The 26,978-nt window shown below is 47.6% G+C and overlaps 1 protein-coding gene across 15 annotated transcripts in view; it reads right to left on the bottom strand.

Annotated features, from left to right (window-relative positions):
• Positions 1-11,992: 11,992 nt before the first annotated feature.
• The window catches only part of CHN1 (chimerin 1), a 223,973-nt gene continuing 208,987 nt past the window's right edge, over positions 11,993-26,978 (bottom strand). For 11 of the 15 annotated variants that reach the window (XM_072811007.1, XM_072811011.1, XM_072811012.1 and 8 more), the window contains 5 exons: positions 25,286-25,459; positions 24,240-24,317; positions 21,024-21,161; positions 13,970-14,075; positions 11,993-12,782 (listed from right to left, as the gene is read on the bottom strand). In XM_072811007.1, coding sequence (XP_072667108.1) covers positions 12,611-12,782; positions 13,970-14,075; positions 21,024-21,161; positions 24,240-24,317; positions 25,286-25,459 — 668 coding nt within the window. In that variant the 3' untranslated portion in view covers positions 11,993-12,610. Of the gene's footprint in view, positions 12,783-13,906; positions 14,076-21,023; positions 21,162-24,239; positions 24,318-25,285; positions 25,460-26,978 lie in introns of all 15 variants that reach the window. The other 4 variants (XM_072811016.1, XM_072811017.1, XM_072811021.1 and 1 more) reach the window with 2 other exon arrangements.

The following is a 26,978-nucleotide window of genomic DNA, read 5'->3' as shown; positions in this document are numbered from 1 at the left end:
TGATCCCAGAGTCGTGGGATCAAGTCCCACATCGGGCTCCTTGTGTGGAGCCTGCTTCTCCCTCTGCCTGTGTCTTTGCCTCTCTTTCTCTGTCATGAATAAATAAATAAAATCTTAAAAAAAAAAAACTAAAAAAAAAGAAAAAAAGGAAAAGCTGTGGAAATAACGGTGATGTTTGCGCAACCTTGTGGATGGAGTCGATCCCACGGAATTGTACGGTGCAGGTGGTGACAGCGATGAGGTTTTCTGTGTGTGTGTCTTACCACACACCAGGAGGATGTTCACAGGGCTCTTATGGGCTGAAGGTGTCCCCAAACTCATATGTTGAACCCTAGTCCCCGCTGTAATGGCCTTGCGAGGTAGGACCTGCGGAAGACAATTGGGTCCTGAGAACGGCGCCTTTCTGGGTGGGGGAGGCGCTGCAATAAGGGGCGGCAGAGGCCTTCTGTCTCCCATGGGAAGACACCCGAAGACCGTCACCTGTGAGCCGGGGGGCAGGCGGTGACCAGGGCCCGGATCCGCTGGCACCTTGCTCCTGGGCGCTCCACTCCCGAGCAGCGGCGGAGCAGGAGGGAGCCGCCGCCCCGAAGGTCACAGGAGGTCACGTCCTGCCCTCGGCCGCCCTGGAGTCCCCGGCCTGGAGCCCTCCTCCCCCCCCCCCCCCGGGGGCCCTCGACGCTGCCACCGCGGAAGGGCAGCCTCAGCGCCGCACGTTTACACTCGCACCCGGGAAACCTGCTCGCCCAGAACCTGCTGCCCCGCGGCAGCCCCAGCCCACGGTGGCCCCGGGCCTGCAGCAGAGGCCACGCGCTGTCACCCTCCTGACACCCTCCTGACACCCTCCTGACACCCTCCTACCGGGGTGAGCGGGGCCGGGGGCCAGCTGGCACCCTGTGCAAAGGCGAGCCTGGGGCCTCCGGGGGGAGAGTACAGGCGACAGACGCCCGGTGGGGGGTAGAGCAGCTGCCTCCACCCAGGCCGTGACCCCGGGTCCCGGGTTCGAGTCCTGCGTCGGGCTCCCTGCACGGGGCCTGCTTCTCCCTCTGCCTGTGGCTCTGCCCCCCTCTCTCTGTGTCTCTCATGAATAAATAAATAAAACCTTCAAAACAAAACTCGGGTGACGACTCGCTCCTTCCCGCCGTGCCCCTCGAGCGTGGGGTTTCGTCGCCGCCTCCTTTCGGGCCCCTTCTCTTGCCCGCTCAGTGCTTCCCGCCCGCGGCCACGAGGCCGGCCCTGCCAGGCCCTGCCAGGGGGTGTGGGTAGAAAAGAAAGCCCGCAATTTTGGCGTTTCGGGGCCCCCCGCCCCCGGCTGCCCGCGGTCCCTTCTCCCCTGTAATACAGTTTTTATAATCAGCAGGTTGTGTTTTTAAATAACAGGCCTGGAGTCTTCTGTCCCCACAGCACTAGAAAGCTGTGGGCGTCGGAGCGCCGGGCTGGGACGTCTGTCCTTTGGCTTCTCCGGGCGGGGCCGGGCTCGGGTACAAGGGGAACACTCGAAGGACCAGCCTCCGTGTCACTGGCCCAGGGGGGCTTTCGCCCTTCACCGCTTCTCTTTGCCTTTGAGGTGGTTGATGGGGGGGGACGGGACGTGCCTCCGGGGTGCGCGGCTCTGTGGCCTGGGCGGGGGCCCGGCGGCGCCGTCGGCCCCGGGCTTCTCGGCCTGTCCAGCCGGGCAGGGCCTTGGCCTTTCATCCCTTGTGAGAAACCCCCGGCTCCCCCCGGAACCGTCTTCCGCCGAGCCCTCTGCCCCCCATCATACAGTTGGAAAAAGAAGAAAGAACAGTGGCTCCCGGGGCGTAGACAAGGGAAAAAACAAAACCAGAAAAACCCCCTTGGCATAATCCAAATTCAGCTCCATAGACTGGGAGTGGATGGACCGTGCTTGGGGGGGGGGGGGGGCTCTGACTCCCCCGCAGGCGGCCGCTGTAGGCCCTGAGGAGGCGACTGGGTGCCGGGAGACACCATGGGGGGAGAAGCAGGCTCCCGGCGCCCAGGCCCCAGCCCACACGTCCTTAGGTCGGGTCTGACCCGAGTTTCTCTTCCTTCTTCTTCTTTTTTTTTTTTTTTTTTTTAAGATTTTATTTGTTTATTCATGAGAGACACACACACAAAGCCGAGACACAGGCGGAGGGAGAGCAGGCCCCATGCAGGGAGCCCGACGCGGGACTCGATCCCGGGACCCCGGGGTCACGCCCTGGGCTGAAGGCGGAGGCCCAACCGCTGAGCCTCCCAGGTGCCCCCCCTTCCCTTATTTTTTTAAGTAAGACGATGAAGCTTCTTGGCTGGAGCAGCCCTGGTACCTCGCTTCACCCAGCCAGAGCCACAGCGTCTGCCTTCAGCTGTTTCCTCTTAATCACTGTAATATTAGTGTGATTAATTTTTAATGAGGACACACCAAGGAGCACGCCGGCAAAACGTTCAGTGGTAATTCGAATAACCTTGATTCTGTGAGGCGGGTTGCCCTCTTTGCTTGGCCACCTGTTTCCCGGACGCTGCTCTGGGTCCTGGAATTCTCGGGAACTCCTTAGTTTCTCCTCCCCCGATCTGGGACAGAAAGCAGGGTTTTTCCAGAGAGGAAACAGCAAGGAAATTGGGGTCCCGACGGATGCCTCCTCCACCCCTGAGAGGGCTGTGCAGGCCCCAGCTGGGGTTCCCTCTGAGCCTTCAGAGGCACCACCAGGAACAGGAGCCGTCCGCCTCGAGAACATTCGCCGAGGCGCGTGCTGGGCGGCGCGCACCTGCTGCAGCGGCTTCGGGAGCCGAGGCCCGAGGGCCCTGACCTGCGAGCGGACGCCCTGCTTGGGGGTGCCTCGGGGGCGCCTCCGCCCTTCCTCCCTGCTCCTGCTTTCTGTCTCCAATTAGTAAGATCTTTTTTTAAAAAATCTGGAAGTTTTACTTTTTTGATGCAGAATTTTCAGAAGCTTTATTATGCTCACACGATTGCGTCGTCACAAAGGTGTCGCTGGCATAGAGGATGGTCCCCAAGTCACCTGACTACAGCGGCTCGGGAAACCACAGTTGAGCTTCCCGATACATCATCTGACCGCCTGCAGCTAAAGCAAGACTAAGGTCATCGGAGCTCAGGGCGCAGGGAGGGGGAGTCGGAGGAGGACTTTGTAGGGTTTGGGGGTTCGGGGCCCAGTGGCTAAGAGGTCAAGGTGGGGGATATGGTGGTGCAAGGCTGGTGGGCACAGCGAGGGCCTTGTCGGGGGTCTCGATGTAAACTCCTCATTGCCAAGCCGGCTCTCTGCCCAGCTGAGCAGCCCTTGGTCTCAGGTAAATTGATCCGCAGGAGCTTCTTCTTTTTTAAATTTTATTTATTCATGAGAGAGAGAGGCAGAGACACAGGCAGAGGGAGAAGCAGGCTCCAAGCAGGGAGCCCGACATGGGACTCGATCCCAGGACCCCAGGATCACGCCCTGGGCTGAAGGCGTTGCTCAACCGCTGAGCCCCCCAGGGATCCCCCGCAGTCGCAGCGTCCTTGGCAGAGGCCTCCTGCACCCAACAGCTGACCCGGCTTGACACCAGTGGTCCCACCTCTCAGACCTTCCGGCTGGGTTAGGTCGATGCGGGTTATGTCGACGTTCTCAGAACAATTTCCCTTTCTCACGTCTTGTGCAAGGCTGGTCTCATCCAGCACAACCCAAGAAATCGAAATCCTCGAAGCGCTTCAACATGGTTCATGTTAGAACCCCTCTCCTCTTTCTCATTAACATCTGATTTAGGTTAAGCTATGCAATCTAGAGTAAGATCTGAGCAGCAAAGGATGTTTGAGGACACAGGCTTAGGTGATAAACTAAGAGGGCGGGACTCTGCAGGGAGGCAGAGGTGGCCACCTTATTGACCGTGTTTTCTTATTTTCGGTTTCCTCGATGCTCTGGCACTTGGGGTGTTGAACCTGGGGAGACCGCCCCGCTCAGGGGTGGCTAATTCCTAGAGAAGGCGAAGGACTCCCCTCCAGGTGCGCCTGCCATATACAAGCCAACCACCCCAAAATGCCCACATCCCCAGTAACCTGCTTCATCAAACTCTCACCCACGAAGCCAGAATCCCTCCCCCTGCGTACGACACCCCAGGACCAGGTCCCAGACAGCAGGGGACCGCCCCTTGTAGTCCAGAGCCTGCCGGGATTCTTCAAACTCTCCAAACTAAGCCAACTCCGGGCCCTCCCTGTCTCCCCAGGCCTTCCCAAGAGAAGCCCAGTGACGTTTCCAGGCCTTGCTCTGCCCTCTCCCCTCTCCCTGACCCCGGCCTGTCCCCACTTGTCCCCGAATCCTGTTCCTAGAGGTCTATACCCGCAGGCCTCTAGGAACAGGTCTTGTTTCTACTTCCTGACAGTCATTTCCATGTGTGCAGGCCCCACTGCACCTGGTTACGGACAAATCCTGGGGACGTAACAGGCTAACAGAAAAAGGAGGCGGGGGCAGCCCAGGTGGCTCAGGGGTTAAGCACCTGCCTTTGGCCCAGGGCGTGACCCTGGATCGAGGCCCATGTCGGGCTCCCTACGTGGAGCCTGCTTCTCCCTCTGCCTGTGTCTCTGCCTCTCTCTCTCTCTAATGAATAAATAAATAAAATCTTAAAAAAAAAAAAAAAGGAGGCGGGTTCACGTTGCACCGCAGCCCAGTCACCTGGGGGCCGCCTTCCCGGGCCTCGCCCCCACGGTCGGCTGATTTGGCTTGCAGCAGGGCCTCAGGTGAGCCTCCTGGGCAGCCCGGCCTGGGAAGCCTGAGCCAGTGGTTCCCAAGGTGTGATCCCCGCCCCGGTAGCAGCAGCAACACCTGGGAGCCGGTTAGAAATGCTCCTGGAGGGGCTGCGAGCTCAGTAAGCGCAGGCGGGGCTCCCTCGGGCTCTCAGGCCCCGGCCTGGAAGCAGACGCGGCAGCGGCGTAGAGCGGGGCTGGGGCTGCCGAAGGTGTCTTCTCGAAGGTGTCGAAGGTGTCGGTGAGTCGCATCTCAGGTTGCGTTTGTCCTGAGGGATTTTTTGTGGTTTTGATTCCTTTGCTGAACCGTTGGTTGTTCAGTGGCGCGCTATTGCCTACGTGTTCGCGGAGGCTCTAGTTTTCTTCTAGTTGACTTCCAGTCTCATACCATCGTGGTCAAGAAAGATGCCTGAAAGGGTCTCGATCTTCTGACGTTTACTAAGAGTTGTTTCGTGGCCTGGGATCGCCTTCCCCGGCGCGGGTCCCATTCGTGCTGGAGAAGAGCGGTGAGCGGTGTGTTGCTGTTGCTTTCGGAGCAACGGGTTCACTATGTAAGTCCCTCTGGTTGCCTATGGTCCGAGGTTTCCTTGTTGACTTGTGGTCTGGGTGGCGTATCTGTTGGTGAAGGTGGGGCCTTGAGGTCCGCCAGGATTATGATGTTGCTATTTCTCCCTCTACCTTTTTTATTTTTCAAGATTTTATTTATTAATTAATGACAGACACACACACACACACACACAGAGGCAGAGACACAGGCAGAGGGAGAAGCAGGCTCCATGCAGGGAGCCCGATGCGGGACTCGATCCCGGGTCTCCAGGATCAGGCCCTGGGCCGAAGGCAGGCACTAAACCGCTGAGCCCCCCAGGGATTCCCTCCCTCTACCTTTGTTAATATTTGCTTTACACAGATATTGTGCGTGTTCCTAGGTGGGCGCATAAATATTCACAAGCGTTATAGCCTCTGTTGCATTGACCCTTTATCATTATGTAATGCTCTTGTCCCTTATCACAGTTGCTTTAAGGTCTATTTTATTTGATGTAAATATAGCTACCCCAGCTTTCTTTGTGCTTCCATCTGCACAGAGTATCTTTTTCCATCGCTGCGTTTCCAGTCCGTGTGTGTCCTTACGTGTGAGGGGAGTCTCTTGCAGGCAGCACATGGATGGCTCTTGTTCTTTATCCATTCAGCCGCTCTGTGTCTTTTGACTGGAGCATTCAGTCCATTTACATTTAAAGTAATTACTGATAGACATGTGCTTATTGCCATCTTGCCATCTTGGTTTTTTTTTTTTTTTTTTTTTTTTTTTTTTTTAGATTTTATTTATTTGTGAGAGACCGAGAGGCAAAAACACAGGTAGAGGGAGAAGCAGGCTTCTCAGAGGGAACCTCGGGATCACGCCCTGAGCCAAAGGCAGATGCTCACCGGCTGAGCCACCCAGGTGACCCTTATTGCCATCTTGTTAATTGGTTTCTGTTTTAATTCCTCTCTGTTCCTTTCTTTTGCTCTCTTCCCTTAGGATAGTGTGTTTGGAGTCCTTAATCCATATCTTTTGTGTATCTACTATAGGTTTTTTGCTTCGTCCTTACCCTGAGGCTTACATAAAACAACTTCTACTTATAACAGCCTATTTTAAGACGATAACTACTTAATTCGAATGCATTCCAGAGCTCTACATTTTTACTCCCCCTTCCACCACATTTTGAGGCCCCAGTGTTTCTAGAATCTGGAGACTGAGAGCTGATGTACTTGAACTTAACCTTTGTGTGCCTGAATCCTCTCCTTTCTCATAGTTTGGGTATGGTTCTTAAAAAGAAACAGTAAGTTATTGCTCAGTATGATGAATTTTCTTTGGCAAAAATAAAAACTGTCTTCGGAAAATGTCCAGTCATAGGAAGAGGCATCCAAATAATCAGCCTAGGCCTTGGTTGGTTGGTTTGTTCTTGGCACCGACAAACCTTGCCTTGGGCCCAAGTTGTCCTTATAGACAATATCAAAGGAAACTCATTGGTCTAAGATTGACACAATGAAAACCAAAAGACTTGTTTTTAGGACATTCCAAGTGTACAACATTCTACCTCTAGAAGATCCTTTTTGCTAATTTCCTTCAGTGAATCATTTTAATCTTAAAACATTACCTCCTCTGCCTTTTGTGTTACCATAGTGACATGGGCAGCTAAGTAGTTGTTTCAGAACTAGAAAAGACAATCCTAGGATTTGTAGCTTCGCCCGCTGATGTCACCTGCTCCAGTACTGATTGTGATTGTACGTGAACAACAGTAAAACCCCAACACTTCCAGGTGTTCGTGAGAGCTCCAAAAACTAGGTCAGCAACACGGAACTTACACTACTTTGTGTTGTTTAGTGCTATTGAGTGGGATAAACAGAAAAGGAAAATGTTGCCATTATGAAATATATTACAACTGAAAGGTTATTAAAATAGTCAGCAGAGAAATGTGACTCATAAATCAGGGTTTTTCCTTCCACTTATATGGTAGTGAGTAAATCATAATTTTTAGCTTAACTTTTCCTTGACTTTTTTTAATCTAATATGTGAAATGTCAATTGATGTGAGATCCTTGTGTGAGATGCAGGACTAGTGCTATAACTTTATTTGCAAACAATTTTAAGCATTTGCTGAGAGGCCCTGGTGACTTTAAGAGGGTAGGAGAATGTGTTGAAACAAATGTTTGGAACTATGATAAAAGTACTAACATAACCTTTATTAATAAAATTGCTAGTTGGTCTTACGTAGGATTTGGTGTACGTGTTATGACCTAATTCCTTGACCCAATCGGAACCAAGGGAAAAGAACTTCAGTTTTTCCCTTCACTACAATTCAGTAAATGTGAAGATGGTCAACTTTTTTTTTTTTTTTTTTTTTTAAGATTTTATCTATTTATTCATGAGACACACAGAGAGAGGCAGAGACACAGGCAGAGGGAGAAGCAGGCTCCATGCAGGGAGCCCGATGCAGGGCTCGATCCCAGGACCCGGGATCACGCCCTGAGCCGCAGGCAGGCGCTCAACCGTGGAGCCACCCAGGCGCCCCTGTCAGCCTGTTTTAGATGAATTGTGGCTCTGAGCTGTCGGCTTGAGACCATCTCTTGTTCCAGAATGACCACCACCAACTAGGCACAGAATTGGCCAAAATAAATGACCTGGCTGCAAAGGACTGCTAGCAGCGCTGCCTGGACTTGGGATGCAGGGAAGTCATGGGCGAGTGGGCCCATGGCAGGGGACCTGAGGGGGGTCCATCATGCTCTGTTGTCCCAATCCCCAAAACACCCTCACCCGCAGGGGCAGGCAGCCAAGACCTTATGCCCTTAATGCTTCCAAATAAGCTCATGCTGAGAATGTGTGAAGTCCTTTTCATATTTTCTTTTCTTATTGGTCAAATGAATGTTTGCAGTCAACTTGAAAGTATCAGTGGAATTGTAAGAGCGTGGCTTGTGAACTCACACTTTCCCCCAAGAAAGGCAGCTGCATCCCTGCTGTCTTGTTGTAGCTTTCCGTTGACCTCTACTGCTGAGGCCCAGAGGAAATCAGATACTCGGTGAGAAAAAGGACAAAACCCGAGTTTTGACTAGGCCACACCGACCCATTACATGTCTTGAGAACTGAAACTGATCTCGTTCCCAGGCCTAGCACAGTGCCTGGCCCGCTGGGAGCAGGCGGGAAGTGGGCGTGGAACGCGGGGGAGTCCGGATAGACCAGGGGATGCAGGCCTGGGCTGCGTTTGGAGAAAGTGTGCAAATAAACACTAGATCTCTAAAAATCCAAGCAGCGGCCAGAGCCCTGACAATGCTGTTGCTTCATTGCCTTCTACTTTCCACCATAGTGTGAGCCAATCAAAGGTCAAAACCACCCTGACGTTCAGTGGGGGTGTGATGTGGGATAATGATGTATATGAAGATCACTATTACTTCAGCTCCTAAAAGGAAGTGCTGCTCACTTAACACTAATAGACCAGTGTGAGTACCGCACAGTCAGAGGCAAATCAGGTCGTAAAGAGGCCGAGAGAGTTCTATAAGAAGTTATCCTCCCGACGAGTAAAACCTCCAACTGGGACAAGAGTTTTGGGTATCCTGTTTGTCCAATGTGCATTTAAAAAAAAAAAAAACCCAAAACCCTCCTTTTTGCTCTTTTTAGGTGGAGTTACCAATAATACCTAATGAGCGTTGGGGCTATAAACTCTAAAATATTTTGTTGAAAATGAATAGCGTTGGATCCCTGAGCCTAATTTATTCAGAGGCGTTCCATTTGAGCTCATCAAGTAACCAGAAACATTTTGATAAACATCCGTTCTTCCACTTACATTTTAAATCTCAATTCGGTGAAGAATCCCTTCCCCTGGCCAGCTGGTATGACTAACCGGCATTAAAAACTAACAGAAAACATAGAGAAGGGAGATTGAGTTCTCAATAATCTCTTTAAACCTGTATAGAGAAAACGGAGAAGAAATGGACCTGACACTCAGGGCAGAGAATGTCCAGTGCTGCCCAGTCTGCGGGCGATTTATTGGCCACTCCCTCACTCCTGCGCCTCCTCATAGAAGGTCATGACTTAAGGAATCTCCCATTCGTCACAGAAAGCCACGGGTTAAAGCTCCTGGTAATTATTACGAGCCTCCTGAGCCAACCGGGGATTATTTCATTTCAAGGAGTGTCGCCCAGTGGTCCCCGGATGCTCAGGGAGGACGGAGCCGTAGGTGGAATCTGCGCGTCCTGAGGGGATGAGCTGCGCATCCGCATCTTTAAAACCCTACCCAGGGCAGCCCCGTGGTTCGGCGCCGCCTTCCTTCCAGGGCCTGATCCTGGAGTCCCAGGATCGAGTCCTGCATCGGGCTCCCTGCATGGAGCCTGCTTCTCCCTCTGCCTGGGTCTCCGCTTCTCTCTCTGCCTCTCATGAATAAATAAAAAATCTTTAAAAAAAAAAAAATTAAAATAGGGATGCCTGAGTGGCTCAGCGGTTGAGCATCTGCCTTTGGCTCAGGGTGTGATCCAGGATCGAATCCCACATCAGGCTCCCTGCATGGAGCCTGCTTCTTTCTCTGCCTATGTCTCTTCCTCTCTCTCTGTGTCTCTTGTGAATAAATAAATAAAAAATCTTAAAAAAGATAAATAAAAATAAAAATTAAAAACCTAGCCAGCTCTGTGCTTGTTCACGGGTCTGGTAAACCATGACCTTGTCTGGGGACTTGGAGGTCCACCCACGCACCCCCTGCTATCTGCTGTGGCCGGGCACGGCTCCTGCTCCAGGCTGACCTCTCGGTCTAGGAAGTGGCTGCTCGGCTCCCGGGCACGGCCCGTCCCCTGCACGCGCACCCCAGACGCTCCTTTTGGGTGCAGGCCTGATAGGCGGCTTCGGTCTAACACCGAGACGGGACCGGTTTGTCAGGTGACGTGGAATCGCACAGGAATAGTCCCACTTAACCCTGATCACCTACACAGTCCTGCTGCGGTCAGGCTCGGGTTACCTCAGCGCTAGCTCCTGCGCTTGTGGAAGACAGACGTGACTTCAGTAGCAGAGAGTGTGTATTTATAAAATGTTATGTAATTTTATAACTTGCATACCACAAATTATATACATACAATTCTGTGGCCTTTTATTTTTTAAGATTTATTTATTTATTCATGAGAGAGAAAGAGAGAGGCAGACACAGGCCAAGGGAGAAGCAGGCTCCACGCAGGGAAGCCCGACATGGGACTCGATCCCGGGTCCCCAGGATCACGCCCTGGGCCGAAGGCAGGCACCAAACCGCTAAGGCACCCGGGCTGCCGAACTTTGTGGCCTCTTATAACTTGAGACCTCTTGATGGAAGGTGCAGTGGACATATTTCTGCTACCTGGATTTTCCTGAGTAATTTCATGGAATATTTTAAGTTTCAGTAAATCAGAACAATAAATTTGCTCTTAAAAAAAAAAGTAGCTACTTAAAAGTCAACCATATCTGTTCCTTGTAGGAAAAGGATGATTATATTCTAATAAAGCATATTTCTTGACAACTGAATTTCTCCTTTAAAAAGACTTCGTATAAAATGACCATTAGCCATGAACACGTAGCAGTTCCATAGCCTTACCTAACCTGGGACAGATTTCTGTGATCAGATTTCTCTGGCAAACGTAATTCATGAGTCAAGAGCATTGACTTAAGCGTAAAGGGCCTTTTCGTGGCCTCCGTTTTAAAGGCAGTTTCTATGTTATTCAAAACAAATCTCCGTTCCCTCTTAATCTGTGTATCCGATGTTCAGGGTGATGACATTTTCCATGAGAGACTGTGGCTGAGAAGGCAGCTGTGAGGTTTCAAACACATACATTAGTACTTAGACTACCAACTTCCTACTCTAGCCCAGGGGCAAACATAGGAACAGCTCCTCATTTCTGTCAGTTACCATTCCCTCTGAGATAGTCTTCATAGTATCAGGGAATGATGTGGCAAAATGCAAAAATGTCTTTTTTTGTTTTTTTTTTTACTTTTTATTTTTTATCTTATTTTTTAAAAAATATTTTACGTATTCATTCATGAGACACACACACACACACACACACACACACACACACACACACACACACACACACAGAGGCAGACACACAGACGGAGGGAGAAGCAGGCTCCATGCAGGGAGCCCAACACGGGACTTGAACCTGGGACCCCAGGATCATGCCCTGAGCCAAAGGCAGATGCTCAATTGCTGAGCCACCCAGGCGTTACCCCCCCCCCCCATTTTTTTTTTTTTTTACATTTTAAAGCAGGATAGAGCTTTAGTTCTGGAAGGATGCTCATTTGACCCTCAAGGTCATTAGTGCAAAGGCACATGGGGGGGCTAGTGATAGCACAAATCAGACCCACTGCAGGTTTCCTGGCATCTAGATGTACAGGCAAACTGACCCCTCTCCCGGCAGACAGTCAGCATTTCCAGCCAATCAAATGTTTAAGAAGTCTCTTTATAGCTGTCTTCTTTAGAATGCTTGAGAAGGAACTCTTCCGCCTGCCCCCCAGCCCCCCACCAAAAGTTGAGAAAATGGTCTACCTTTCTCCCAGAGTATGCAAGAAGAAAAATCCAATGAATGGATATTTTAATTCTAAGCAGTTTTAAATTATTTTAGGGGCTTAACACAAAACTTTAGTATTAAATAAATGGCAAAACACATTTTCCTAACTATTCTCAATCATGAGGGGGAAAAGAAAGCTGTCAATATATTTGGTCTCTAAAAGCCAAAGTTCATGCATTAATAAATGCATGCCAGATAAAAACACAAAACTGTGACTAAAAACCAATAATAACAGAAAACGTTCCGCATTGTACTTTTTTATTGGTGGATAATTTACTAAAGTAACAAATCTGAAAACACATTTTGCTTTTGCTGGAAAGAAAGGACTAGGTTAGAGCAGAACTAAGAGAAACTAGAAATAAAGCATTTGAGAAAAGTAGGCATATGTTATAGTCTATGGCAATGCAGCAGCCAGAGGTGCCGTTTCATCCACTTGTGTGCATGTTTATAGAAGCGTCAGAAACCAATGACACAGAACCCAAAAGCGAAGTCACGACAGATTTACTCTGCGAAACATGCTGAATTACAACCACAGACTACCCGGGAAAAAGAGGCGGTGCAGGCTTGTTGTCTCCTTTGTGTGGGGTTCCCTTGCCAAAGAGGAGGCTAATCATGCAATAGCTTGAGTTTCTCTTACCATGATAAACACCCAGGGTTACTAGAACTGGAGAGCGTGTGTTCACTGTTTTACAAGGACAGCTGAGCGGTGCTACTAAGACAATGGAAAGTTCCTTCATTTTAATCTGGCTATCTGCCCACACTTCTAACCAAGAAAGAATTCAGCTATAAGAGCCAATTAAATTACTATAAAACATTCCTTCATCTGTAAAACACTTTTTTTTTTCCGGCAAACTAAAATTTAAAATAAAATGTCTTCGTTTTTGATAAGCAGCTCCACCACCAGTCTCTGGTATCGTATATCGTTCAACGCGGCCATCGCGTCCAGCTCTGGAGATCTCATAAGGGTCGGGCCGAACACGATGCCGAGGTTCTCTGCGTTCATAAGGTTCTCCTTCTCGTGGAGGGTCACTCTGCAAAACAGAAGCAAAGGAGCACGCCTCCGTGTGAGCCCCGGGGTTCTGCACGAAAGCAGGGCCAGGTTCCCGATCAAGGTTCCTGTCCACTTGGCAACCCCCGCCTAAGTGACTTCTCCGTCCCCCTCTTAGCATTTTTTTTAAAAGATTTTATTTATTCATGAGACCCAGAGAGAGAGAGAGCGGGGCAGAGACCCAGGCAGAGGGAGAAGCAGGCTCCACGCAGGGAGCCCGACGTGGGGCTCGATCCCGGGACCCCAGGATCACACCCTGGGCCGAAGGCGGTGCTAAACCGCTGGCCCACTGGGGCTGCCCCCGCTCTTAGCTTTAAAGTAAATTGTATTAATACGTCGAACTTCTGGTGATCACTGAGGCTCAAGGCCGAGCTCCCTGGCGGGCTGCGTGGCCCTGCTTCTCCCGTCAGCCTCCTCCTCAGCGGCGGCCCTGCTCCCGGCCTTTCTGTGGGCTGAGCAGTTTGAGAATCGGGGGAGGAGGGAGGCGGCGCGGGCCGGTGCGAGCCTGTTAAACACCAGCTTCGGCCCTGGCTGCTTTGAAAGGAGGGAGGACCGGACGTGGTAGAGGCGCCTCCGTTAAATATTCATTTCTGAGTAACTCCTGCCGAGAGCCATACGGCACGGATGTCAAGTCTGTCTTTTTTGATTCTCATTGGCTTTATATTTTGAAACTCGGAAACCGCTAAAACTCGGTCACGTAATTTCAGTCGCCTCGACGGTGAGGGAGCAGGCGGCCGGGCGGAGCCACGCAGACCAGCGGCCGTCTATTTCGGCCCTTAAACCAGAAGGAGCCCAGAGATTTGATTTTCTATTCCTCCCTTTGCCCTTTATTTTGCTCCATGTTTTTTCTTTTAATAGCAGTTTTCAGCGCTGGCAACATCCTGAAGTCCCGTCACCACGTGTGGAGCCCGCTCTGGAGCGAGGAGGCAGGGCAGCCCGGAGCGGCCGTGCCCCGTCCCCCGGGTCCCCACAGCGACACCCCCGCCCCCCAGAACCAGCACCAGCCGGGCGGGCGCCGCCCTGGGCCTCGGCAGCGGGCGGCCGGCCTGAGCGCCGCTCCTCACCTGGGCCTCTACCTATTCACCCCAGACCTGCCCGCCCTTTCACCTGCTGGTCTCGTTTGGTTCTTAACACGGCTCCGAGCCAGCGTCAGCCGGGCCGGTGACTTGCCTCTTGAGGTGCGCCATGAGGTACCGCAGCGTCTCGCAGTGAGCGGGGGGCAGCAGCTTCAGTGCCTCGTGAAGGGTTTCCAACTGCTCGTCAGGATCCAGTATTTCTAAAACAGCAAGGCGAACCCCGGGGGGAGACCCTCAACCCTCCGCCCGGCTCCCCAGTTCCCGTCTGTTCGCGGCCTCAGGAGACCCTCGGGCGGGGCCTTGCCCACGGCCTCCTCGGAAATCCTCTGAAGGACCGTGGGTCACGCTTCCGAGGCCGCAGCCTTCAGAGGACTTGTGGGGGCAGCGCCCACTTGTCCACTCGAGTGAGTGCCTCCGAGGCCGGTGACCGTGGGACCTGCCACTGGCCAGGTGGGATGCTGCCATAAAGAATTCAGACACAGGTACGCGCAGAGGACACTGGGACGCTCAAATGAGGTCACCTTACAACATTACAGACACACCTAGTGGATATTAATTTGTTCCAAATATTCTGAACACTGCAGCCCAGCGACCGCACACAAGCTATGCCCCTGGTAACCCCTGCCAAAGTCTTAATTGATATTCATGCTATTTTCTTTTTTTAAACTGAGAAAAGTATCATCCAATATTTACCTCCTTCTTATTTTTTTTAAAGATTTTATTTATTTATTCATGAGAGACAGGCAGAGACCCAGGCAGAGGGAGAAGCAGGTTCCGTGCAGGGAGCCTGATGGGGGACTCGATCCCAGGATCCCGGGATCATGCCCTGAGCTGAAGGCAGACGTCAAGCGCTGAGCCACCCAGGTGCCCCATTACTTCCTTCATTTTAATTTCCTTTCTTGAAAAAGAAAATTCTTCTTTGTTATATAAAAAAGTTAAATCTACCCTCACAGCACAAAAATATTCTACTACTTAGGACATTCTGGAGAACGCAATGACGCTCTGAAGGAGATTCTAAATGTTTGGAGTGACAGCAGGGTCCCTGAAATAACTGTGGCTCTTCCAAAGGTGTAAACTTCAAAGGGAATCATCTTCATTTTAGTTCTGCTGTGTTGGCCAAAAAACCCAGCATGCTCTTGAGGTCACAGATTGCATTTAGTTCCATTATTTCCATAATCAGAAACAACAGACATCTTTGGACATCTGTGCTCTCAAAAACAGCACCCTAGCACGTTCCTGCTTCTACTCCCATGTCAGGAAGATGGGGTGCCTTTAACGTTAGCCTGCAGGGCAACTGCAGAGGACCCCGAAGTGCTGAGTCGTAATTAGGATAGCAGCCTGGAGACCCGGAAGGCCACAGCTGAGCACAAGGTAGCATTCAACACAGACTAAGAATCCGAGTTTTCTAACGTCTAAGACAAACCGACTCAACGGCAGTGCACTGGAGTCCGGTTACAACAGATATAAAAATGAACGTGAAAAGTTCAAGGCACTGGCAGCGCAGATGTGATAAATGTCAGAATGTAGAGAGTGAAGCTTTTTAATTCAAAGAAAGTTTGGCCATTTTAGAATTTCTGCCCAAAGCCTACCCAGGGTTCCCGGTTTGTCTCTCAGTAATAAAGTGTTATTTGCCATATAACTGAGGCATGGTCTTTGAAGCTTCAGGTCTTTAAAGAACGTCAATTCATAACAGCAATACCATCTCGGATGCTGAAATTCAATCATTTAACTTCTAGAATTAAGAAAATTCCATTTACTACAGAAAAAGATTACTTAGTATTTGCTTCTAGTTTTTACTGTAGGACTAATTAATTTGACACTATACTGTTTTGGAAAATGAAAAGAGTAACCTAATTTCCTTTTAATTTTCGCATTTATAATCTTTTGCAAGGAGAATCTTGAGATGGTGTGAGATTAAGAACAGTGTTGGTGGGCTAGCAGATAAACAAAATTCCCTGCCCGCAGCTTATTTTCTCTCTGGCGGGGCTGGGGTGGTGGTGGAGGTGGTGGTGACTGACGATAACCAAAGAGCACGTAGCTTCCAGGTTATGCTAGATTAGACTGAGGCCAGCGCTACGGGGGAAAAACAGGTGAGGAACGCTGCGAGTGCCAGGGGGGTGCAATTTTAAATGGGGTGGTCGGAGGGACCTCCTGGGAGAGAAGGTCTTGAGTGAAGACCTGGCGGCGTGGCCGTGGGGGAAGGAAGCACGCAGAGACCTGGGGGCCTGGGCAGGGGAGCAGCTGAGCAGGTCCGAGGGCCCAGCAGGCCTGTAACGTCCGAGGGCAGGGGTGGAAAGCCACCTGGGAGCGCGCTGGTTGAGCAAGAGGGAGTGGAGGGGAGTGCAGTGGGTAAGGTAACAGGACACTGTCGTGTCAGGTGCTGGAGGCTGTCCTGGGGCCCAGCATTTACCAGGAGAAGCGCGAACGGCTGGGACAGACCTCCTCCACTGTCTGCGTGTGGGAAACGGGCCACGGAAAGGCCAGAGTAAGAAGAGACCATTCTAGTAACTATTACAAAAATCCAGGTGGGGGGACGACAGGGGGTCTCAGCTGGTTAAACGTCTGACTCGGTCTTTGCTCAGGTCATGGTCTCAGTGTCGTGGGACTGAGCCCCGAGATGGCTCTGTGTGCAGCGGGAGTCTGCCTGAGAGCCTCCCCTCTCCTTCTGCCCTGCCCTCCACGCTCACGCACGCTCTCTTGCTCTGAAGTTTAAAAAAAAAAAAAAAAAAAAAAATCCAGGTGAGGAATGACTCTAGCTTAGACCAGGTGGTGACAGTGAAGGTGATAAGTTGCTGGGTTCTGGGTATATTTTAAACGGAACGTCCGTGGGATTTCCAGATGAGGGTTGTATGAGGAGAAGAATCAAGACTGAGCTAAATTTTGGGCTTAGGCACCTGGGAGGATGGAGCCTCCGTTAAGATTGTGGGTGGGAGAGGTTTTGTGGGGAAGATCAGGGTTCTGTTGGAGATATCCTTCAGACATCCAAATGATTAATCTGCTGCCCAGGGAGAGGTCCAGACTGGAGATATAAATTTGGGGACATATGATAAACTGCATTTGAATATACTGACATCAAATTGACAGAGGTTCTTCCCTGGAATTTTCTTTTTCTTTCTTTCCCCCTACTTAAAGTAGTAGTACCAATAACTTTTTTTCAGAGGACACAAATCCTTTGCCCTGAGAAGACCACAGCATAACTTAAGACGAAGACAAAATGGAATGTATTTCGAGATAACAACCAACATCAGTCGTTTCAAATACGCGAAAGGCCTGCGAGTGGATGAGGGCGATATTAGGACCACTGCCAACAGGAGGGAGTTGAGAGCGGGCGGATTCCTGTTGTGCACACGTCGGGCTTTACGACCGTCACATCTGTCCGTCAGCAGCCGTGTGCTGAGAGAAGCAGTGATCTTACAGTTACCGGGTATTTTAGAAAGAATGTGCTGTACAAGGGAGTCCTGTTAACATGGCCCTTTAGAATATCTAAAAACTCAAAGGTTCTGGGGTTCTCAATGTAAAGTTATGTTTACTCATTCAACACATACTTAGCACCTATTACGTGAACCAGTGACTGTCACAGGTGCTAAGGGAAAATAATCATGCGCGAGAGAACCCCCCGCTCCAAACGGGTCAGTGTCGTCAGGAAGACAAGACCTGAATACAGCCTACCAGCCTGAAGGGAAGAGGTCCAGGCGAGGAGTGACGGGAACACAGAGGAGAAAGGTGGCTTGGGGGCTGAGTGGAACAGAGAAGAGGACGACGTGGCACCTGAGGAAGGTCTGCAAGGATTTGGAAACGTGGCAGGAAATAAGAACCTGCATCAACATCTAGTTAAAAGCTCTTTTTAAAGTATGTCCCGTTGGTTCTTTTAGGGAGGTCAAAGCTAAGAAGGGTGACTCAGCCGAGCAGACGGGGTGAGTGGCAGAGCTGAGGGGGACTCTGCAACTTCTCACCCCAGGTTTCCCTTCGGGACGTTTTAAGTAGCGTGGGACAAAGAGCCCTGGGTTTTAGTTCTGAGAGTATCTGACTCCCTCAAGGTTACACACTGAGTCATATTTCCTACGATCTTCTGGGAACAGAGCTCTTAGGTCCTTGGCCAGAGTCCCCGTGGTGCCATTTCCGCCGTGGCCAGGAAGTGTCCCTGAACGCTGGCGTCCTGAGCAGGCTGCGAGGCGCACCTGTCCCCGGGCCTCTGTACCATGGGCAGCAGGGTCTTAGCTGGTGGGGAGAGGCAGTGAGGGGAAAAGGGCTCGGTAGTGCGAGGCTTCCAGATGGTTCCAGGGGATCCTGAAGATCTTCAAGCCCTCAGATGGGGCGCCCTGGCCTCCACCACCCTTGTGTCCCTTTATCGTTTCCTGCAGCCACTCTAGCTTCCAGCTGCAGGTTGTCGGGGGAGGCTGCGACAGCAGAGCTGGGACAGCCTCTGCCGGAGAGAGCTGTGATGTGAGCTCCCGAGTTTTTGTTGGCAAGAAATGCTAAAAATGCCAGAGAAACCTGAGACCTATAGGACAGGGCCCATGTTTCCTAGGGGCTGAGTGATAAAAAGGTTCAAGAGGGCCTGCGTCAGGAAGGGCCAGCTCTAGGGCGCCAGTGTGGCTCAAGGGCTAAGCATCTGCCTTCGGCTCAGGTCATGATCCTGGGGTCCTGGGATTGAGTCCCGCATCGGGCTCCCTGCTCCCTGGAGACTCTGCCTCTGCCCCCTGCTTGTGATCTCTCTCTCTCAAATAAGTAAATAAAATCTTAAAAAAGGAAAGGAAAGGAAGGGCCAGGTAACCCTGACCATCATTTGGGAGGGGTTCCTGCCCTCCTGCCTCCCTCCTCTGGGTAATCTTCTGTTCCTGTTCCACAGGGGAAGCCAGACAGTGGGCTGAGTGGAGAGAGCGAGGGCTGTGACATCAGACAGATGTGGGTCCGAATGCCAGGGCCACCTACTCCTAGTGATCGGACCTCGGACAATTCACTTACATCCTATAACATGTCCTTCCTAAAAGGATACCCTGGCGGGTGCCTGGCTAACTCACTCAGAAGAGTGTGCGACTTTTTTTTTTTTTTCTAAAGACTTATTTATTCACAAGAGACACAGAGGGGCAGAGGCAGAGGCAGAGGGAGAAGCAGACTCCATGCAGGGAGCCCAATGTGGGACTCGATCCCAGGTCTCCAGGATGACGCCCTGAGCTGAAGGCAGATGCCCAACCGCTGAGCCACCCAGGCATCCCAGAGTGTGCAACTCTTGATCTCAGGGTCATGACTTTGAGCCCCACATTGGGTATAAAACTAAACCAAAATGATATCATGGCTGTAAAGTGCCTAACATGATTCCTGGTACCTCCTCGTATGTGCTCTATGACTCCAAACTTCTCTTGTCTCCTTTATCTGCCTATAAAGATGAGAGAAAAGCTATATCTGTGGGTCCAAAGAATGAAGCAGACTCTACTACTAGAAGCCACATGGACAAGGATGCAATGTTCCCTAAACAATTAGATCAATAGTAAACACGTACAATAAACATTGATACTGTATGTATCCTAACAGTTGAATTTATAAGAGGGCATTTATCTTGATTTAGGAAAGTTTCTATCTCATGATGTGCTTTGAAGAGCTCTTTGAGGTAGAATAGGGGGTTTGCTGATGTCAAAAGGGCTGTTTCAGACAGAAACCCCAGAACACTGACAGATAGTCTAGAGGGTTAACCAAGGTGGGTGTGGGGAAACAAGGTGAAATAACTTGGGAGGGCGGCGGGGAAAGAGGCCTTGAAACCCAATACGGAAGGCTTAGATTTTTCTTCTACGAAGATAAGGCAGTTGTGTAGAGTTCAGGCCCTGGATTTGAATTATGGGCTTTGTCCTCTGCTAATGGGGTGCCCTTGGCTTAGGCACAGAAGCCAAGCTTCAGTTGTACTCAAGAGCGACATAGGAACAGGAACACCGTCCACTTGAGCCCTCAGTGTTGTCCTGGGGATCAGGGCCACTGTCAACCGGGCACCCTTCGTGATACAAGTGTGTCAGGTGCTGTCCACGTTCGTGGTGATCAGACGTATGTCTCTGGGGAGGAAACATCTGCATCTGTACCACGAAACAAGAATGCACATGTTCCCTCAGACAATTTTCATGATCAGCACTGAATCCCTCCCAACACGAGAGGAGTTAAATTCCTGTGGATGAGATCTAGAGTCGTTCAGGCTCCTAACATGGAAATTTGTACAAATCAGTGTGATTCTCCCGGCTGTTCTCGACCTGAGAGCTGGGCTGACCCACAAGAAACGAGGGCTCCAGGGAACTAACCACAGAAATTCTCAACAAGAGCACTGAAGGGGAAACTAAAAATTAGAACAAAGCAAGTCTGTACTTCACAAAATTTCCAAGTCAAAAAGCAAATCAGTGTTACTAAGAAAGTAATGTTATTATTTAAAGATCAAGACAACATATGGTTTTTAAGAGAAAAGCAAATGTCAGAAATAGCCTATCTTTTCTAAAAAATGGCAATGCCAACACTTAAAATCTGTTAAAAATTCCCTTCTTTAAAAAAAAAAAATGAAGTGTGAATTACAGGTATGAGCTTTACACCATAAATAAAATTTGGCATTGGAGCCTCTGCTTTTTCTCATTTGCATCTCAACTAAAACTTAAAAAAAAAAAAAAAAATCCCTTCTTGATCTAAAACCGTGCTCCTTAAAGTACGATCTACGGACCAGCGCCAGTTTACCAAACTGTTAATGGTCTGTCACGGGATAAGTACAGAGATTGAAAGTTAAGGATTTAGAAGCTTTTATGGGAGCTGACAATAACTTTTATGCTCAGCTGAACCTAATAACAAAACAGTTTGGTCCTGTTTTTCAATCTTCTTTTTTCTAGTTGCTCACTTTTATTTCGTAGACGCGTTGGTCCGGATCTAAGGAGCCCTGGTATAAACCTTACTTTGGAAAATGAGGATTAGCACGTGACAAAGAAATTTCTGATGGAAGAAGTCTTAAATACTAAATAGCATATGTTAGAGATGAGCTCAGAATTCTTGTGAGCATATTAACCGAGGACAGAGGCGAGGGGGAAACACCTAATACGCATTCAAGAAACTGGGCAAGGGACACAGGAGTAGCGATCGGCATGAGGAGGCAGCTGTCAGGTGATTCGGGTCGCTGCCCTCATACTTACTGGCGGACTCTATAAACTTGGGGTAGGCGTCATACGTGATGAGTGGAATTGGTAGATCCCTGAAGTACAGTTTCAGTGCGCCGGTGATAATGTTGATATCTTCATACATGTTCACGGAAATATCTGCTTTCTCGCCATCTTTGAAGGATGTTAAAAAAAAAAGAATAAGTATCTGGATGCAGGGCACCTGTCTAATATACTTTTGTTATACAGTCTTTAGAGATTAACAATGCGTCAGTTTCTAACATCAAATTCAGTGTGCGGATATATATAAATGATCAATTTTCTGTGAAAAGCAAAATCTGTTTTTTTTTTTTTTTTTTGAATTTTCTATTCTGAAGTTACTTATTTTTCCCAGGTTCAATGGAGGGAGGCGGGGGATGGAGTATGAGAGGACAGAGGTTAACGGCAATATTTATAGATTCCAGGAGTATTTGAGAATTCCTAGGGGAGTAAATGTGGCATTGCTTTTTCTCTTTTTTATTTTTCTTTCTTTTTAAAATAAACCTAGAGAATGTGAAAAATAACAAGAAAGGCACTCCTAACTTACAAGAGGCCGCCTCTGACTCACCCCCAGGCTCCAATGTGAAGTGTGGATGTTGTCTGCGCCCTGGGGGTGGGCAGAGAGTGAGAAGCAGGAGTGAAATGGAACAAGACTTTAGAGTGTTGAAATAAAAAGAAGAGTTATAAAACAGGAGTATTTTAGAGGTGTGGGGCCTTCCTTTACTCCCCTGCATTTAGTAACTGGTTAAAGTACCTGAGATTTTGATCTACAAAAGATTTAATTAATGCCTCCTCTGAACTGATTTTATCATGCTAGGTTTCTTTTATTCCGTTTGGCTTATGAACAATTTCTCTTGATTTTAAAAAGCAGCCTCTTCCCTATACAGATATTAGAGTGGCTAAAATCCAGAACCCTGACGACAAATGCTGGACAGGATGAGGAGCTAGAGGAACTGTAAATTATTGCTGGTGGGAACACAAGATGGTACAGCCACGTTGGGGGATAGACAGTTTCTTACAAAGCTAAACAGACTCTTACCATATAATCCAGCAATCACACTCCTGGGTATTTACCCAGAAGAGCTGAAAACTACTTATGTCCACACAAAAATGTGCTCACAAAATATTTACAGCCATGTTCATTCATGATTGCCAAAAAAATGGAAGCAATCAGATGTCCTTCAATAGGTGAATAAACTGATATATCTAGATAAAGGAATATTATTGAGCAAGAGCAAACAAAAAAGAGCTATCAAGCCATGAAAGGCATGGGAGAGTTTTAAGTGCATACTAGTGAGTAAAGGAAACTAGTCCAAAAAACAGGTACACACTCCTTGATTCCAGCTATATGACATTTTGGAAAAGGTAAAACTATGGAGGTCAATAGAAAGAACCGTGGTTGCCAGGGGTTCAGGGGGAGAAAGGAAAGGAAGAACAGGTAATGCAGAGGAGATTTTTATGGTGGTCAAAGTTCTTTGTGCCACTGTAACGGTGGATGTGTGACATGTGCATTTGCCAAACCCACAGAACTGTCACAACATGAAAAGTGAACTTCAGTGTAAGCTGCTGACTTTAGTTATTCATCATGTATCAGTGTCCGTTCATCAGTTGTAACAAATGTACTCTATACTAATGCAAGATGGGAAACTGGGTTGGGGGGGGCATGAGAGGAGAGGTTATATGGGAAATCTCTGTACTTGTGGTGAAATTTTATAAGCTAATACTACCATTAACCTAAAACTACTCTAATGAAGTCTGTTTTTCGTTAAAGAAGCCTCTTTTAAATGCAAAATACCACAGACGTTCACATTCAAGTGTGAATTAGATCACTGGTATGTCTTTCACACTAGGGTTGAAATCATAGGCAGTGGCAATACAAATTGGGATAGACTACTTTCTGGGAGGAAAAGGCAATGGAGAAGGCTTCAGTGGGGGACCTTAGGCAAATGTGTAGGTGTGGGGGCCCAAAGACCTGGAGAAAGGGGATGGGCGGGCACGAAAGCAAAGTAGAAGAATTATGAAGGCAGATATCACCTCTATCAAAATTTTTACTCAGGAAAGAAGAAAGAATACGGGTATATTCTCTCCTGAGACATGGTTCCTGTTTCCACCAACTAGAAGTTATTTTTTTATGAGAATCCAAATTTCAAATGTCCTATCTCATTATAGGGCACACATCCAATTTCTGTTTGGACAACAGAGTCACCAATCTTCTAGTTCAGTTACATGACAGGTTAAACCGAATTTGGAGGTCGATCTGAGAACCCTTCTACCATTCAGCTAATTCTTGTTTGTTTGTTTGTTTGTTTGTTTGTTTTCATGAGAGAGAGAGGGAGAGGGGCAGAGGGAGATGCAGGCTCCATGCAGGAAGCCTGACATGGAACTCCATCCCGGGTCTCCAGGTTCAGGCCCTGGGCTGAAAGCGGCACTAAACCGCTGAGCCACCCGGGCTGCCCTAATTCTTTTTATAGTAAGATATTCTATTCATTGTATCTTAGTCCACTCTCCTTTCACTTCTTACTCTCTAAGCCACAGCATTTTTCAGGGCCTTGACAAAGACAGCCTCAGGGCCTTTGCACAGACTCTTCTCTTGCCAGGGTCTTTACATACCTCCTTTCTTTGCTACTGAACCATTATATGGCCAACCTCTATTCTTCTCTGGGAAAGTCTCTTCTGATCTCCAGCATCCCCCTCCAACCCCAAAGGAATAGGTTAATTTCCACAGTTATTAATATTTTCCTTTGTAGCATTTATTAAAATCAATAATGCTTCTGTGGTGGGGGAATCTAAGTCATTACACTGGGTCTCTAACTCAGTCAAACATGGTGAAGGGATGCATGGATTACAGGCAGTTAGGGAGGCCAACTCCAACCTGGGAATCTGAGGTCTGTGATGACTTAGATTCCCCCAACCATCCTGCCTGATTTTCTCCATAATTTCTAGTAAATTTAATTGTTCTGCATATACTTTTATGAAAATGGCCCAGCTTTGTGTGCTCAGATACTGATTATATAGTTAAATTTTATTTTTCTTTCTCACCTCAAAATGTAATGGTTTAATATACTAATAAAAAAGTAAAATTATAAGTTAACTTTTTATTTGGTATAATAATCAATGACTTGGATAAATAATGCAAAGAATAACATAAGGAATTGTGCCTTCTTGGCAGAGAGCACTGTCGCCCTAAGTCGATGAACACGCTGAAGAACATACCTCTGTCAAAAGCCATCTTGACATCTTCAATTAAATCACTAAATCCTGATACTCGATACAGTCCTTCAGAATTAAGACCTGTAAAAATCAAGGGAACTGATTAGTTTCTTTGGAATTATGCCTTTTCTTCATACTTTACTTCTTCCCATACTTCAGGCTGGAGAAGTAATGTGTGAGAAAGAATGATTAAATGTACTTGTTTAGAAACTTCTTCACATTTTCTCCTAAAATAAAACCACTGCACTCAGTTTTTAAACTCTGACCTACTGTTAATTAAATATTTGTAATTTGGCTCATCACTTTGTCTAATTAGATCAAATATATTGAGTCTTAAGGGAAATAATTCATCAATCGCCCCAATTATATCATAAATTCTTTTATATAACAAAAGACTAAGATAACCACATTAATAGGCCCATATCAGTGTTTTCCAAATGGGAAAGAATAATTAGGATGTAGCTCTGTTTTTTGGCTAGGATAGTTTTATTTTTATTTTTTTTTAAATTTTTTTATTTATTTATGATAGTCACAGAGAGAGAAGTAGAGAGAGGCAGAGACATAGGCAGAGGGAGAAGCAGGCTCCATGCACAGGGAGCCCGATGTGGGATTCGATCCCGGGTCTCCAGGATCGCGCCCTGGGCCAAAGGCAGGCGCCAAACCGCTGCGCCACCCAGGGATCCCTGGCTAGGATAGTTTTAATAGAGCATTTATACCTTTGCTTCTTGGACATAGCATTTTTTCTTTTCTTTTTTTTTTTTTTTTACATTTTTTCTATCTGTGTCAACCTTTATAGACTAGAAGCATTGTCATTCATAAAAATATTTAAGCATATTTCTTATAACTAGTAAAATGTACCTTTAAAATCAAGCTGGTTCATTATTTGCTAAATTAACTCCTTTCAGACTTTCAGATCATTTGGCATCTGAAATCACTCCCCCCTAAACTTAGAGTAGACAACTGGGTTATGCCATGAGGCATCCAGAAGGGTGTTAGGACTTGTATTCACGGTGCATTACAACTGTTGAACCACACTGGAAAGGCCTCACCTCTAGATTCAATTTCCCTGATGCACATGTCCACCACCATTGGTCGCTTAGTGATATGGGCTTTCACGAGTGTTGTAAGGTCACAACTGTATACCTTCTTGACATGTTTCAAGTCTGGCTTACAGTCATTTGGGACCATCTTGGAACACTGCTTATGAACATTCAAACCACAATCTAAAAAAGATATAGAAAGGAAAAATTCATCAATGTTTTCAGAATTTTGAGCATGCTGGAGTGTTTATTTTAGCAAAAGACACTCCATCCAGCTTGAATTAGGCTTAAAAGGGGACGAGCTTCCAGCAGTTTCTGCAATGTGGAAAAACATTCCTCCCATCTTTTCTCTTGGAAAAATTTTGGTTTTTAGTCAGAAGATGAGCACTCTAGCTCATGCTTCATCATTTACTTGTTACATGATCTCAGGAGAGATCCAACCTGAATAAAACAAACTTAATGTGTTAAGTTTGTTAAGATCTATAGTTAAGATCTATAAAATGTAATATTATGCCAACTAGGCAACTTAAAATTATCCATTTCCAGTTACATAAAAATTGTATTTGATGTGGGATATATAATTGCATTTTAATATATTTGCTTTGAAGAGGAATCAGACCTCCAAAAGTAAGAGCATCCCAGGACCCTCTTAAAATCATGCTGCTCATAAGTATCTATTCATAATCCTTGATATAATGTAATAAATTTAGTGGCTAAAAACAGCCATAGTTATTATTTGTTACTATTAGCACCAGCTTACTGATGCTGAGCACTAGTTCAAGAGCTTTACATTATTTCCATTAGGCTCACAAAACTCTATGAAGTAGGTACTATTTTCCTTCTCATTTTATAAATCCGATGAAACCAAGCATGTGTTAGGTAATATACCCAAGGTCATGCATGTAGTAGTATGTAGTGGAGCTGAAATTCAAGCCTACGAATGAATGATTCTAAGGTCCATGATTTTCATACCTATACCTTCTTGCCTCTACTGAAGCTTGTCCTTTGCTTTGTAATTTTACTGAGTTTAACTTCTAAGATGCCAGAACTCAAACATCTTCTAGTTAATATTTTGAGATACTTGATTTCCAACAAGAAGAGAACAACGGAATTTTATTTTTTCTAATACTTTATTTATTTGCCAGAGAAAGCTTAAGCCAGGGGAGAAGCAGGCTCCCCACTGAGCAGAGAGCCTGATGTGGGGCTCGATCCCAGGACCCTGGGATCATGATCTGAGCCAAAGGCAGACGTGCAACCAACTGAGCCACCCAGGCACTTCCAGCAACAAAATTTTAGAAGAAACAGAGAGGAATTCAACTATTTAGCTCAATTAGAGTGAAGAGTGATAAACCATCACTGAGTAATTTAACTAAAATAATCTTTATGCTTTTAAAAATATTTAATGCTTTTCATAAGAACTTGATGCTGACCCCTTGTAAATCTGATTCAATTCTATCCAGGTCTTAATGAAGCCAATTTGAAAATCCTACAAGGCCATGACCACTGCCTGTGGTCACTGGGCAGACTTTAGTTTTTCTTGCTCTTCCAGCAAATGCTGGTGATTATCATTGTAATAGTGCAATCTAGTTATAGATGGAAGTAATAATACAGAGATAAGGAACATTTGCCAAAATTTATAAACGGAATCATCCTTTCATTAAATATGTAGACACTGCGAACTTGCAATGAGTATATAAGGCCT

The sequence above is a fragment of the Canis lupus genome, chromosome 34 (assembly GCF_048164855.1).
Source record: "Canis lupus baileyi chromosome 34, mCanLup2.hap1, whole genome shotgun sequence".
In the NCBI taxonomy this organism is placed as follows: Eukaryota; Metazoa; Chordata; class Mammalia; order Carnivora; family Canidae; genus Canis; species Canis lupus.
The sequence above is the reverse complement of the archived record's forward strand: the minus strand, read 5'-3'. Positions and strand labels throughout refer to the sequence as shown.